This window comes from Eriocheir sinensis, chromosome 61 (assembly GCF_024679095.1).
Source record: "Eriocheir sinensis breed Jianghai 21 chromosome 61, ASM2467909v1, whole genome shotgun sequence".
Classification (NCBI taxonomy): Eukaryota; Metazoa; Arthropoda; class Malacostraca; order Decapoda; family Varunidae; genus Eriocheir; species Eriocheir sinensis.
Window position 1 is genome coordinate 8,161,338 of NC_066569.1, and position 12,500 is coordinate 8,173,837.

At 41.8% G+C, this 12,500-nt stretch overlaps 1 protein-coding gene and 1 long non-coding RNA gene across 2 annotated transcripts in view; one reads left to right on the top strand and one right to left on the bottom strand.

Annotated features, from left to right (window-relative positions):
* LOC126986336 (uncharacterized) overlaps positions 1 to 2,933 on the top strand; it is a 5,366-nt gene extending 2,433 nt beyond the window's left edge. The window contains exons 1-3 of the long non-coding RNA XR_007739578.1: positions 1 to 54; positions 205 to 353; positions 505 to 2,933. The exon at positions 1 to 54 is cut by the window's left edge and continues 2,433 nt beyond it. This is a non-coding gene — a long non-coding RNA (uncharacterized LOC126986336). The remainder of the gene's footprint in view (positions 55 to 204; positions 354 to 504) is intronic.
* The window catches only part of LOC126986333 (coiled-coil domain-containing protein AGAP005037-like), a 192,025-nt gene that overhangs the window by 94,224 nt on the left and 85,301 nt on the right, over positions 1 to 12,500 (bottom strand). The window contains exon 4 of the mRNA XM_050842390.1: positions 11,630 to 11,848. Coding sequence (XP_050698347.1) covers positions 11,630 to 11,848 — 219 coding nt within the window. The remainder of the gene's footprint in view (positions 1 to 11,629; positions 11,849 to 12,500) is intronic.

Here is a 12,500-nt window from a genome sequence, read left to right on the forward strand (position 1 = left end):
ACACAATATACAGTACGAATGCTTGAAGACTCCATTTCTATAGCGCTGGGCAAGGTATTTTAATCTATTCATGAGTCACCTGTGAATAAACCAAGTCATTCATTCATGGTATAGACGTCACTTAGTTATTCATAAGAAGTTAGTTATAATATTCAGCGCATTCGTGGGTGAGAGTGGAGTCAAGTCTTGTGTGTGAGTAATCAGGTGTTTTAATCTATTCATGAGTCATCGGTGAATAAACCAAGTCATTCATTCATGGTATAGATGTGAAGTTATTCATAAGGAGTTGGTTATGATATTCAGCGCATTCGAGGGTGAAAAAGTGGAGTCAAGTCTTGTGTGTGAGTAATCAGGTGTTTTTAATCTATTCATGAGTCATCGGTGAATAAACCAAGTCATTCATTCATGGTATAGACGTCACCCAGTTATTCATAAGAAGTTAGTTATAATATTCAGCGCATTCGTGGGTGAGAGTGGAGTCAAGTCTTGTGTGTGAGTAATCAGGTGTTTTTAATCTATTCATGAGTCATCGGTGAGTAAGCCATATCTCCTCATCTTTGTACTGACATCACCCTTTAAATCTTCATACTGACATCACCCTTTAAATCTTCATACTGACATCACCCTTTAAATCCTCATACTGACATCACCCTTTAAATCCTCATACTGACATCACCCTTTAAATCCTCATACTGACATCACCCTTTAAATCTTCATACTGACATCACCCTTTAAATCCTCATACTGACATCACCCTTTAAATCCTCATACTGACATCACCCTTTAAATCTTCATACTGACATCACCCTTTAAATCCTCATACTGACATCACCCTTTAAATCTTCATACTGACATCACCCTTTAAATCTTCATACTGACATCACCCTTTAAATCCTCATACTGACATCACCCTTTAAATCCTCATACTGACATCACCCTTTAAATCTTCATACTGACATCACCCTTTAAATCTTCATACTGACATCACCCTTTAAATCCTCATACTGACATCACCCTTTAAATCTTCATACTGACATCACCCTTTAAATCCTCATACTGACATCACCCTTTAAATCTTCATACTGACATCACCCTTTAAATCCTCATACTGACATCACCCTTTAAATCTTCATACTGACATCACCCTTTAAATCTTCATACTGACATCACCCTTTAAATCCTCATACTGACATCACCCACTCATTTCCGAAAGCGTGGGTTGCTTAAGCGCATTCCTAGCTGAGAAATGGAGTCTTTTGTTGTGTGAGTAATAATGTTGGGGTCTTTTATTCTTATGGACATCTTAAACATCATTTCCATGCTTGCTCTGAGGCACTGTGAGGTGACATATGACGTGTGCCGAGGATTTTGAGTTGTAAGTGTTGGATCTCCTGGGCTTCCTTGAGTGGGTTGTGTCTGTCTTCCTCTCTATCTATCTATCTATCTACCTGTCTATCTATCTATCTTTAGGGTCGTCAAAGTCGTCATTATGTTCACTTTTTTACGAGTCAAAGTCATCATCCTGTTCTGTCTATTCTTTTACAAGCCTAAGTTCTCATCCTCTTTCTTTTTTTCTGCTAAGACAAGACTCTCTTCCGTACAGTGTTCCTGGTGGGAGGCTGGCCAGTCCCCTGCTCTCAGCCATACTAAAGTGGAGGGGTGGAAGGAAGGAAGGAGGTGAAGACAGGGCAGAGAAAAACACACATAGTACAAATTTAGTTCAGCCAATTAGTCGCTTTGTTTACATATAATCTGTGGGCAGCATTAGGGGGCCGGGCAAACACAATCCTCTACGGGTGTGTGGTGTGTTGTTGCATTCGAGGACGGGTGTTCTTTATTTCGTATTCTCTCGTTTGTCTCTTGTTTGTCTCCGTCTCTCCCAGTGTCAAGTGCGGGGAGAGTGAGCGAGGGGTTGTGTATCTTTAATCTGTATGTGTGTGTGTGTGTGTGTGTGCGTGTGTGTGTGTCAACGTTGCCAGATTGTCGTACTCAGCCGCTTATATTTCCCGACTTCCTACCTCCAAACTGTCTTCTGGGCTCCGATAACGAAACTCATTTATAGTTATCGTTAAAAGAGTTAGATCCTGATGTTTCGTGGCAATATTTAGGCGTCAGAAACCGGTAAATACTATGCTCTGAGTACGACAATCTGGCAACTGTGGTGTGTGTGCGTGTGTGTGTGTGCTAATACCCAACGGTCTCAACACACACAAAAGGCAAAGGATTACACTACACAATATCTCCTTTACCGTACATTAACTTAACCAATACAAGGAAACATTAAAACATCATCAAATTTCAACAATAGAACACTGAAAGAACCTAACCTGGGACTTCAAGACAATACGATAAACACTAATAACTACTTCAGAGCTTCAAGTCACGGCTCAGTTCTTCCGCTGGGCCAAGTATTGTAAGGGTGACTTAAACATACCCACAAGTTAACACCATTTAGTTACACATCTAAGCGAATATTTCAAGGCGTGTTTACAGTTGATAAGAGATGTAATGCTGCCCACAGAAGCTTATTTTGGGGTTTGTTTAGGCTGGGTCGTGTTAGGTGGGTGGCAGTGGGGTGAGTGTTGCAGCAGGCAGTTTTTAAGGGGGTTTAAGACAAAGGTGCATGTACGGGGTAGTTCCACACTGTTGCTGGTGCAGGAGGAGAGACTGAATGAAGGGGGTGATTTGTGAAAAGGGGAAATATAAGTGGGAGGTGTGAAAAAAAGGTAAAAAATTGGACCAAAATGAGAAGAAAACGTTGGACAAAAACATGGAAAAAACACGAGCTTTAAAATTTGGACTGGTCAAAAATATAGGAAAACCGTGAGTGTAAAAATGACAAAAAGATGAGATATGAAAAAGTGTAAAAATTGGACAAAAACGAGAAAACATTGAACACAAATATGGAAAAAACACGAGCTATAAAATTTGGACTGGTCAAAAATATAGGAAAACCGTGAGTGTAAAAATGACAAAAAGATGAAACGTGAAAAAGTTTAAAAATTGGATGAAAAATAAGAAAAAAAAAACATGAGTAGGTGTGCAAATGTGATGAAATATTGAAGTATCCCAGAAAAAAAGTGAGATAATTTCAAGAGAACGAAATTACAAAAAAATATGAAAATTGTCAAAAATGCGGAAAAATGCGCAAAAATATGAAAGGAAGAAAATGTTATGAAATGTCGAGATAAAAATTGAAGTTGAGTTAGTGATTGATGTTGTAAAATGTTGTAAGGCGATGACAGTTTCTCCCCACTCTTCTCCCCCCTCCCCCCTAACATCCTCCTCTTCCTCCCCCACCATCCCCCCAAACATCCCTCTTCCTCCTCTTCCCTTCCCCAAAACATCCCTCTTCCTACTCTTCCCTCCCCCCAAACATCCCATCTTCCTCCCCTCCCCTCCCCAAAACATCCCTTCCTCCCCTCCCCTCCCCCAAAACACCCCATCTTCCTCCCCTCCCCTCCTCCCCCCGAAACACCCCGCTTCCTCCCCTCCTTTCCCCTCACCCAAAAACATCCCTCTTCCTCCCCTCCCCTCCCTTCTTCCTCCCTTCCCCTTCCCTCTCCCCTCTAACACCCCTCTCCCTCCCCACCCCAACGCTTACACATGAGAGTCTGCAATGACCGTGACCTTGGAATTTCCCAACACAAGAAGAAAAGAAGGAGGAAAAAAAGATGAGGTTCCCCGGTATGCAATTCAAACACGCGGTGAATAAAAAAAGAGAAAATGTACAGTGGAAGGGAAAGAAATGTAGACCGGGGAAAAGAGAAACGGTAAAAATGTGCGTTTTCCTCGGGTGCAATTCTACCACCACACGGAAAAAAAAGAGAGGATAGAATAAACAATAATGAATAAAAATAATGAATAAAAATAATGAATAAAAAGGTGTATAGCAGCATCAAAGAGAGAGATAAATAAGGAAATGAATGTGAATAAATTAATGAGAGCTTTTTTTACACATATTTAAACTTGTACACGATGAAAAAAAAAGGATAGAAAAAACAGTGAAAGACTAATAATAACAAATGGAAAATAAGGTATACATCAAAATCGAAGAGAGAAATAAAGAAAGAAATGAATAAGTGAATAAATTAATGAGAGCTTTTTTTTTACGTATAATTAAACTACACGATGCAAAGAAAAACATAGAAAAAAACTGTAAAGGACTAATAATGAATAAAAAATGTATATACAAGCATCGAACAGAGAGAAATGAATAAGGAAATGAATAAGTGAATAAATCAATGAGTTTTTTTTTTACGTATAATTTAACTACACGATGCAAAGAAAAAAAAACAGAAAAAAATGTAAAGGACTAAAAATGAATAAAAAAAAGTATATACAAGCATCGAACAGAGAGAAATGAATAAGGAAATGAATAAGTGAATAAATTAATGAGTTTTTTTTACGTATAATTAAACTACACGATGCAAAGAAAAACATAGAAAAAAACTGTAAAGGACTAAAAATGAATAAAAAATGTATATACAAGCATCGAACAGAGAGAAATGAATAAGGAAATGAATAAGTGAATAAATTAATGGGAGCTTTTTTTACGTATAATTAAACTACACGATGCAAAGAAAAACATAGAAAAAACTGTAAAGGACTAATAATGAATAAAAAAAATGTATATACAAGCATCGAACTTAAAAAAATAAATAAGAAAATGAATAAGTGAATAAATTAATGAGTTTTTTTTTTACGTATAATTTAACCACACGATGAAAAAAAAAGAAGGATAGAGAAACTGTAAAGGACTATTGATAAATGAAAAAAAGTTCATATCAGATTCGAACAGAGAAATAAATAAGGAAATGAATAAGGAAAAAAAATAATAAAAGGTTTTCTTGCGTATAATTTAACCACACGATGAAAAAAAAGATAGAAGAAACTGTAAAGGACTAAAATAGGTAAAGAAATGTATAAATCAGAATAGAAGAGAGAAATGAATAAGGAAATGAATAAGGAAAAAAAATAATAAAAGGTTTTCTTACGTATAATTAAACAACACGATGATAAAAAAAGATAGAAGAAACTGTAAAGGACTAAAATAGGTAAAGAAATGTATAAATCAGAATAGAAGAGAGAAATAAATAAGGAAATGAATAAGTAGATAAATTAATGAAAGGTTTTCTTACGTATAATTAAACTACACGATGAAAAAAAAAGATAGAAAAAACTGTAAAGGACTAAAATAAGTAAAGAAATGTATAAATCAGAATAGAAGAGATAAATGAATAAGGAAATGAATAAGCAGATAAATCAATGAAAGGTTTTCTTACGTATAATTAAACAACACGATGAAAAAAAAAATATAGAAAAAACTGTAAAGGACAAAACATAATTTTAAAAAAGAAAATCAGTATTGAATAAAGAGAAATAAATAAGGAAATGAATAAGTAAATAAATACATGAGAGCTTTTCTTGTATATAATTTAACTACGCAATGAAAGTGAAAGGAAAATGGAAAGAAATAAAGGGGTGACCTAAATGAAGAAAGCGTATTGGATAGTTGTTCCCATAAGCCTTAGAGAGATAGTTACATAGTTAAAATGGAACTTAATGAAGAAAGCGCATTGGATAGTTGTTCCCATAAGCCTTAGAGAGATAGTTACATAGTTAAAATGGAACTTAATGAAGAAAGCGTATTGGATAGTTGTTCCCATAAGCCTTAGAGAGATAGTTACATAGTTAAAATGGATAGTTAGGTAATTATAAAATAGAGGGGCGTTTTTTTTAAGGTCGCCGACAGTTCCTCGCCACAGTGAATCTCCAGGTCAGCGCGGTGTTTCCACAAAGCCTCAAAGGTCATGTGGTCAGGGGTCACCCACAGCAATAGGAAGTAAGATAAAGTAAAGGTCAGCTGAAGGTGAACCGAAGTGTACAAGGTCAAACAATGAATTTTCTACTCAACAAAAATTAAGGAAAGGTCAAGTTAAGGTCATGGGTCAACTGAAGTAGGAAAGTCAATTGATTCACTACTTATGTCAAATCAAGGTAAGGTCAAATGAAGGTCACTGGTCACATGAAGTATATAAGGTCAAAGATTCCTTGTAATCAAAATCAAGGTAAGGTCAAATGAAGGTCGCTGGTCACATGAAGTATATTAAGGTCAAAGATGCCTCGTAATTAAAATCAAGGTAAGGTCAAATGAAGGTCGCTGGTCACATGAAGTATATAAGGTCAAAGATTCCTTGTAATTAAAATCAAGGTAAGGTCAAATGAAGGTCGCTGGTCACATGAAGTATATAAGGTCAAAGATTCCTTGTAATTAAAATCAAGGTAAGGTCAAATGGCCACTGGTTATCTCAAACATGGGAGGACAAAGAATGGACCGTACTGGCTATACAGGCGGCGCCACACGTGAACTGTCAAACTATCAATCAATCAATCAATCAAAGCAGTACTTCCCATAGAACTCAAGTTATGTACTAGAGTGCGTCTGAGGCTGCCTCCAGGATACAAGGCCTTGGTGCCGCCACCGCTCCAAGACAACGACTGCACGCACTTTACTCCTACCCGATTTCCTGACTCTACTATTTGACATGGAGAAAATATGAAATCGGGTAGGAGTGAAGTGTGTGCAATCATCAGCTTGGGGCGACGGTGGCATCATGGCCGTGTATCCCGGAGACAGCCTCAGACGCACTCTAGTCTATAACTTGAACTCTATGGAAAATACAGCTTAGAGTTGAGTGGCCGCATGTGGCGCTGCCTGAATAGCCAATACGGTCCATTCTCTGCCGCCCGTCGCCGATTCCTTCGTCGTAACGGGATCACAAATACTTACACGCGCCGCTCTCTATTAATTTACTAGTGGGGAAAATAAGCGAATTAATAGCCAATACGGTCCATTCTCTGCCGCCCGTCGCTGATTCCTTCGTCGTAACGGGATCACAAATACTTACACACGACGCTCTCTATTAATTTACTAGTGGGAAAAATAAGCGAAATAAATTAATGATGTGCTTTTGTGTCGCTTTTTTATCCTCCTGTCATTGAAATAAACTGCGTATTGCATCATATCCTGGGCCCGCCATATAAATACATTCGGTTTAGCGGGATTACAATTATCAAACAGGCGATGTGAATATATTAGAGGCGAAATAACCGAGCTAAATTAAATGTGTGTGCATAATATGTCTTTAATATTATATTACTGAGGATTATAGTTACTTAAAAAGCGTGTTTGAGTAATTGTGACCCCGTTAAACCGAAGGAAATTTTTTATGGGCCCAGAGTAAGATATAATGTGACGTAATTTGATGGCAGAAAAATAGTTAAGACACAAAAAGTCTTTCCATCATATTATCTTGCTCATTTTACTTCATCCACGTCAATAGTTAGCGTGTTTAAGTAACTGTGATGCCGCGGAACCCAAGGAATTTAACGGGGTCACACTTACTAAAACACAGTATATAATCTATGTATTGGAGGTAATATACGTGAGATGAACTGATGGAGAGCCTTATTTTATCTTTTATACTCTTCTACCATTGAAATAAACCTTAAATTATATCATATCCTGGGCCCATAATAAATTTCCTTCGGTTTAACGGGGTCACAATTACTAAAACAAGCTATTTATAGATGTATTGGAGGTAGAATAGGTGAGATAAACTGATTGAAAGCCTTATTTTTTATACTCTTCTGCCATCAAAATAAAACTCACATTGACATATTCTGGGCCCATGATAAATTTCCTTCGGTTTAACGGGGTCACAATTACTAAAACAAGCTATTTATAGATGTATTGGAGGTAGAATAGGTGAGATAAACTGATTGAAAGCCTTATTTTCTATACTCTTCTGCCATCAAAATAAAACTCACAGACATATTCTGGGCCCATGATAAATTTCCTTCGGTTTAACGGGGTCACAAATACTTAAACACTCTATATATTGATGTATTGGAGGTAAAATGGGCGAGATAAACTGATGGACAGCCTTATCTTTTCTTTTATACTCTTCTAACATCAAAATTAACCTCACATTACGTCATATTTTGGACCTTCCTTCACTAGCTATAGATGTAATAGAGGAGGGTATCAGGACACCTCACCTCTCGAAACTGACCTATCTTTCGGCCACTCTTAAATCTTTTGTAGGAGCAGTGAGTAGCGGGCTTCTTTTCATTACAGTTTCCTTGTTTTGGCCCTTCAACTGTTTCCTCTACTGTAAAAAATAAGTAAGCGAGGTGAACTAATGGAAAGCCTGATCTACTCTTCTATATTCCTCCCCCATCAAAATCCACTCCACGTTATATCATATTCTGAGCACGCCATAAATTCCTTCGCTGCAACGGACCCAATAAAGAGCAGACTGCGAGCTGTGACGTTAATAGCAGCGAAATTTACGTTATTATTGATGCGTCCCTGGCGTTGTGTGTATATAATCCTGCGCTGCGAAAAATCTTCACTCCCACGGAAGGCATAATGCGCTTAGTGGAAGGAGGCGGCTGAAATAACAGGAACAATGCCTCGAAGAATTTTGTGGTGTTGATATTTTTGGACATGGTTTTATTTTGTTGTATAAGTGATTTTTTGTTTTTTTTGTTTCGTGTTCCGTTGTGCAGGTTCCTCTTCCACCTCCTCCTCCTCCTCCTCTTCTTCCTCTTCTTCTTCCTTGTTTTCTCTTCCTCCTCCTCCTCCTCCTCCTCCTCCTCTTCCTCGTGTTGTATATCTCATTTTTTTGTGTGTTTTGTGTTCATCGTGTAGGTCATTCTTCACTCTCTCTTCCACCTCCTCCTCCTCTTCTTCCTTGTTTTCTCTTCCTCCTCCTCCTCCTCCTCCTCTTCCTCGTGTTGTATATCTCATTTTTTTTCTGTTTTGTGTTCATTGTGTAGGTCATTCTTCACTCTCTCTTCTACCTCCTCCTCCTCCTCCTCTTCTTCCTTGTTTTCTCTTCCTCCTCCTCCTCCTCCTCTTCCTCGTGTTGTATATCTCTTTTTTTTTCTGTTTTGTGTTCATTGTGTCGGTTATTCTCCACTCCTCATGTACCTGTTTTAGCCATTACGTTATGTGCTGTACCTGTTTTAGCGTTCCTTCGTGTTACAATGTTCTTCCTTGCTGTAGACCGTGCTAGCAATGTTATTTTCTTTCACTGCTTTACTTGTTATGTTTCAACCCTTCAGTAACCTAACCAAGCCTTCCCTTCCCTTCCCTGCGTTACCTGTCATGTTTCAACCCTTCAGTGACGTAATCCCCCCCCCTCCCCTCTTTCCCCCCTCCCCCCCTTTCGCTTTATCCAGTAAATGTAAAAATAAATGTCATGAGCGTAAATGGATACAATGTCATACGCATTGATGTAGTGATAAGATAATGATAATGATGATGTGGTAAAAATAGATGATGTGGTAATTGAAGTAGTGGATGAAAATAACGTGGGAGAGTCAGACAGTTAAAGATGTGGAGTTGAGGACGATGTGGATAAGAGATAGACGATGGATGAATAATGGATGAGATACAAAATGGATGAAACAGATTACAAGATGGATGCCTGATGGATAAAAAACAAATACGAAATGGATGAAACAGATACCAAGTGGATGCCTAATGGATGAAAACGATACAAAGTGGATGACTATTGGATGAAAACGATACAAAGTGGATGACTATTGGATGAAAACGATACAAAGTGGATGACTATTGGATGAAAACGATACAAAGTGGATGACTATTGGATGAAAACGATACAAAGTGGATGAATAATGGATGAAACAGATACACAATGGATGAATAATGGGTAAAACAGATACAAGATGGATGCTTGAGGGATAAAAACAGATACGAAATGGATTGAAACAGATACAAAATGGATGAATATTGGATAACAAGATACGAAGTGGATGAAACAGAGACAAGATGGATGCCTGATGGATGAAAACAGATACGAGATGAATACAAAAAAAAGATGAAACAGGAACAACGGATGACGCAGTAGATTAAAAAAAACATGTAAGACGCAAATTAAAAGAAAAAAAGAAAACGAAATTACTAAAACGGAAACAACGAAGAATGTGATGGACAAAACAGATACGTAATGAATACAAAAAAAAAATTATGAAACAGGAACAACAGATGACGCAATAGATTAAAAAAAACATGTGACACGCAAATTAAAAGAAAAAAAATGAAAAAAATATAGTAAAGGTATAAACAGGAAAAACAAAATGAAAACAGATGAAATAAATGTATAAACAAGAAAAAAAATGAAAACATGAAATAAAAGTATAAACAGGAAAATTAAAATGAAAACACATGGACTAAAACTAACAGGCAAAAGGGAATAGAGTTAATCAAAGGAGTTTAACTGGAAATATTAGGTGTGTACCGTCTTGGAGATAATACACACACACGCACATGTATACATACACACATACACACGTACACACATATATACGTACACAGTCATGTTATATTACGTGTACATTAACCATTTTTTTTACATATAATTAGTGAGCCATTAACATTACAACACACCATAATAATAATAATAATAATAATAATAATAATAATAATAATAATAATAATAATGAACATCACTACTTACTACGCATTCCGCCAATAAGAAAAAAAATAACCACAACATCAACAATAACAACAGTAATAACAGCTGCTACCGAGGGGAAGGGGGGGAACAGCAGGGGGGGGGGGGGGCAAGAAAACCACCATGCCTCAAGCGGGGGGGGGGGTGGGGGGTATGGACGGGAGAGGAGGGAATAGGAGGGGAAGGGAGAGGATGGGGAGCTGGACAAGGAAGGAAGGGGTCGGGAGGGGAAGGGGAATGGAAAAGGAAGGAAGGAAGGGGTTGGGAGGGGAAGGGGAATGGAAAAGGAGGGAGGGGAGGGGGGGAATGGAAAAGGAAGGAGGGAAGGGGAGGGGGATTGGTAAACGAAGAAAGGGGGGGGGGGGGACTGGAAGGGGAGAGGAAAGGATGGGGCGAAGGGATATTGGAGGAGGATGGGAAGGGGAGGCGGGGCGGCTGAGAGGGGGCAGAGTGGAGGGGCGGAGAGGTGGGGGGGCGGGCACTGTCACAGCCAATACTTGGAAGTTTGAAGTGTGCGGCGCTACACACACACACACACACACACACACACACACACACACACACACACACAAACTTTCCGTATGCACAAAGTTCCCGTGGCCTGAGGACCTGAGTGCCGCGGCCCACTTCACACCCGGCCACTGGGTACCCCCCCCCCCTCACTCTCTCTCTCTCTCTCTCTCTCTCTCTCTCTCTCTCTCTCTCTCTAGCGCCACGGGCGGGTGTCGTGCCCGGGGTGTCTCAGGGCCGCCGCCTGGGTCCCTTGTGGGGTCGGGCAGGGCTGGGCCGGGTGTACAAGCCCGCGGTGGGGCACCAGACTGGCCCCGGTGCCCCGCGGGACTGGATACACGCACACGACTGGGGCCGGGTCTTATCCGCCTCCTTATGGCCCGGGGCAGGGGGGGCAGAGGCAGGGGCAGGGAAAGGGAGGTGTGAGTGGCCGGCAAGGGCAGGGGTTAGTCAGGGCAGGCGGGGCGGGGCCGAGCAGGCAACACAGAGGGGTCAGCAGGCAGGGACAGCAAGCAGCAGCAGCAGCGGCGGCGGCAGCAGTAGTGGCGGCGGCGGCGGCGCACACTGACCCTGCGAGGAGTAGAGCAGCTCCAGCCGCTCCGGCGAGGACGAGTACGAGGAGAAGGAGCGGGCCAGGTGGGGGGGGCGCGGCCCCTCTGGGGGCCCCAGGGGCGGCGCCGCGGGCCGCAGCCCGGCCTTCACGCCCATCATGGGGGGCGGCGGCCCGCCCGGCGGCCCGCCTGGCGCGCCCGCGTACCGCTGAGGTTTGGGGGGCGCGCCGCCCCCCGCTGCAAACCACGAGACAGTCAGGATGGGATCGGGGCTCGGCGGGGCACTCCTCCACGCCCTCCACCCCCGCGGGGCGCACCGCACGGCGGACGCGGCAGTGCCTGGCGCCCCGCCGGCGGCACACCGCCGGAGGGGGAGAGGAGGGCGGAGAGGGAGCCGCTGGCGGGGCGCGGGAGGGAAGCGGTGGAGAGGTGTTGATGGTGGGGAGGAAGGGGGGAGGCGTGGAGGGCGGGGGGGTGGACAACAACCCGTGACAACCCATGACCTACAGCAGCCAGCACCGCTGAGGCGGCGCCACACTGGACCTGTCCCTGCACGAGCTGCCTGCCGGGCGCCGAGCACTCACTGGCCGGCTGATCATCCTCAAGCGGCGTGTGGTGTGGGCGCAGCTCGTGGGCTGGCCAGCCAGGGGTGCAGAACAACAACAACAACGGCCGCCCACAGCCTGTGCACCCAGCTGGAACCTTCCCAAAGTGTCCCTCAACGATACATGTGAAGTCCTCGAGGCCACACCTGCCAGAACCCTGACACCTGTTGACCAAAAGTAGTGTCGGGGCGGCGCCCAAGACTCCGGAGGTTTGTGTGTTTACCGGGCGTCGCGTGGCCGCCAAGGGCTCGGTGTTCGCCAAGCTGCGGCTCCCGAGTGTGGCG